Source organism: Phaseolus vulgaris, chromosome 8 (assembly GCF_000499845.2).
Source record: "Phaseolus vulgaris cultivar G19833 chromosome 8, P. vulgaris v2.0, whole genome shotgun sequence".
Lineage (NCBI taxonomy): Eukaryota > Viridiplantae > Streptophyta > Magnoliopsida > Fabales > Fabaceae > Phaseolus > Phaseolus vulgaris.
In genome coordinates, this window is record NC_023752.2 from 22,700,325 (window position 1) to 22,703,610 (window position 3,286).

The 3,286-nt window shown below is 35.3% G+C and overlaps 1 protein-coding gene across 1 annotated transcript; it reads left to right on the forward strand.

Annotated features, from left to right (window-relative positions):
* The first annotated feature begins 650 nt into the window (after positions 1-650).
* LOC137824769 (uncharacterized) lies at positions 651-2,233 on the forward strand. The gene is made up of 4 exons (XM_068630446.1): positions 651-883; positions 1,054-1,346; positions 1,460-1,588; positions 2,175-2,233. Exons 1-4 carry the CDS (start codon positions 651-653, stop codon positions 2,231-2,233), a joined length of 714 nt encoding a protein of 237 aa, XP_068486547.1.
* Positions 2,234-3,286: the final 1,053 nt, after the last annotated feature.

A 3,286-nucleotide genomic window follows, 5' to 3' on the forward strand; every position in this document is an offset into this window, starting at 1 on the left:
ACCTATTGTGTAAATCTCTCTTTCTCCCAATCTCTCTATAACTGTTTGATATTTTCTTTTCTATTGTTGGTATAAACAACCGATTAAAACGCAGTTTTAACCGGTTAAAATTCTGATAACTATTTCTATTGGATTGTTTGATTGCTTTCCTTAATTGCTTATCTGGATTGTTTGATATGGACTCATTGTAAATCAAGCTTTTGTGAAAATCTTTCATAAAACAATTCACCCCCCTCTTGTTTAAGCTGTCAATTCTTACATCACTACCTTGTGAAAACTGTTGATAGGCTTTCAAAGGGTAAATCCAACTTGGAGAATGTCTTGGCTTCTCAAAATTGTGTTTTTAGGAAAGCAGGTTTAGGCTTTAATCCACAGAGCAAGAAAAATGAGTGTTCAAAGTCTTTTTCAAAACTGCTAGAAAAACAACCGATTGAAAAATCGAAACAACCGGTTGTTACATGTTTTTACTGCATGAAGAGAGGCCACTCAGTTAGGTTCTGCAATATTAGGAAATATTTTGTTCCTAAAGATGGATTCCCAAGAATTTTGAGGTTCCTCATGATAAAGTTAATACCAAAGGACCCACATTTGTAAGGAGACCAAATCTTGTTGCTTGAATTTCTCTTTTGTAGGTAAGCTTTAAGGAAAACATGGAGATGTGGTACCTGGACAGTGGTTGTTCCAAACACATGACTGGAGATAAATCTAAGTTTGTGAACATCAATTTCAAGCAAGAAGGACATGTGACTTATGGAGACAACAATAAAGGAAATATTCTTGGAAGATGCACCATTGGAGACAAGGACAACTTTTTGAATCATGATGTCTTATATGTGAAGGTCTCAAGCATAAAATTCTTAGCATTAGCCAGTTATGTGATAAGGTTTATTAAGTAACCTTCAAGCCCAACTCTTGTGAGATATGTCTACCCAATTCAAAGGAAGTAGTGTTAATTGGTAAAAGGATCAACAATGTTTATCTTTTAGATATCTCTTTTCCTACATCTATTGGTTGTCTTCTTTCTAAACATGATGAATTTTGGTTATGGCATAGAAGAATAGCTCATATTCACATGCATCATTTGAATAAATTGATATCTAAAGATCTTGTAATAGGATTACCCAAACTCAAGTTTAAGAAAGACCATTTATGTGAAGCATGCCAAAAAGGGAAACAAATTAAGCATTCTTTCAAATTGAAGAATATTGTTTCTACTTCAAAACCCCTTGAGCTGCTGCACATGGATTTATTTGGTCCTTTAAGAACCATGAGTCTTGGTGGAAACTACTATGCACTTGTTGCTGTTGATGACTTTTCTAGGTATACATGGACACTATTTTGGACTGGTTTTTCTGTTGTTTTGATTATGCAGAAAACTAGTGTGTGTGTGTGTGTGTGTGTGTGCCTTGGTAACCTGCTACTATATATGCTCTATGTTTGCATAGTTTCTGTTTTACAGGTGCTGGTTCATATTCAAACAAATCAACACAAGCAACCAGGGATTTGTCTTCATCAAATAGGGGGAGATTGTTGATCAAGGATGATCTTGAAGCTTTGATGTCTCCAAATCCATGGTGCTTGATGGAAGGTTGGAGTTGCTGCTTTTGTGGGTGGGTTTTGGGTAGAATGATGTGTAATCCACTCTTTGTTTGAATCTAAAACAGTTTGGAATCAAAACCTTTTTTTAAAAAGAATGTTTTATAAAGAAGTAGAAAAACAGCCAGTTGTTTTATCGTTTTAATCGGTTGTTTGACACCTTGAGCTTTTTGAAAAGGGTTTGAAGATGTTTGACTTAGTTGACTTTGCTGTCAAACCAATTCAATCGGTTGTTTCGAGAATTCAACCGATTGTTTGTTAAAAATCCATAACAGAATTTCTGTTATGTTTGCAAATCAACTTTAAATGTTTTCTAACTGAATAGGCTCCTGCTTTAAATGTTTTAACAAACTTTTGGAGTATTTAAAGAGGTTGTTATACTCTCTTAAAGTTTGATAACAGTTTTGATACATTTGTGAAAGTGTGAAAACGGATTTGAGTTTTCAAGATTTGCATTCAAGCTTTTGGGTTTTCTCAAAGAAGTGGAATAGGATTGTTGTAATCTTTTGATTTGATCTTCATCAAGTGTAATCCTTTTTCTATCTCTTGTATTTTTTAATATTGGTGTGTAAGTGCAGAATCAGAAGGTGTTCTGATTTCTGTGGTGTTTGTGTGCCAAAGGAAGTGTGTGACTTGAGGTGTTCAAGGTCACTTCTTTGGTGGTGTGTTTGTAATCTGGATTTTGATTGCATAGTAGATACCCAGTGATTTCTGGGGACTAGATGTAGCTCTTGGGATAAGAGTGAACCAATATAAATTGTTTGTGTGTTTTTCTCTTACTTTGAATCATTTAATTTCTACTTTTAAGTTGTTTTTAACTCTTCTGATATAAACAATCAGTTGAATCGCAAAAGCAACCAGTTGAATCGCAAAAGCAACCAGTAGATTTTCTAATAATCAACTTAAACAATTTTTGATTGATTGCTTTCTGGATTTCTATACCTGTGGTTCTGCTTTGAACTTCATTATACCTTAAAAGTTTGCGAAAATCTTTCATAAACAATTCACCCCCCCCCCCCCCCCCCCTCTCTCCCCCCTCTTGTTTAAGGCCATAGATTCTAACATAAACAACATAAGTTTCTAATTTAATCTGTTGTTTAGTGAATAAAGTTCTTTTGATATTTAACTTCAATTATGATTTAGTTATATTCATTTATTTGCTTGAGGACAAGCAAGATTCTAAGTTGGGGGAAGTTGATAAGGGTCATATTTAAGTAATATTTCATATTAAAATACATACACTTAAGGCGTTTCATGAACAAAGAAAGGAGAGAGGAAAGAAGATACGATCAAAGAGATCCAAAGAAAAATAACGACAATGAACAACCAAGGTCGAGGACACTCGAGCGAAGGGCAAACGACCGAGGTAGAGGTCAAACTGAGCCATCAAAAGCAATTATCAATACCATCGTAGGAGGTTTCGCGGGAGGAGGCACTTCACACTTGTTCCAAAAACACCACATATGGAACCTCCGATTGGTTAAAACCGTAGGGAGATATAAGAGGAGCATGTCGCTAATAACCTTCTCGAATGAGGACCTCTAAAGAATTGACTCGGACTAAGACGAACCCATGGTCATTACAATAGAGGTGGCAAATTTTGTCGTGGTGAAAACCTTGGTTGATCAGGGAATCTTAGTAGATATCTTATACCCTGAGAAATTCAAGAAGATGTTGTCCCCAAATGTGG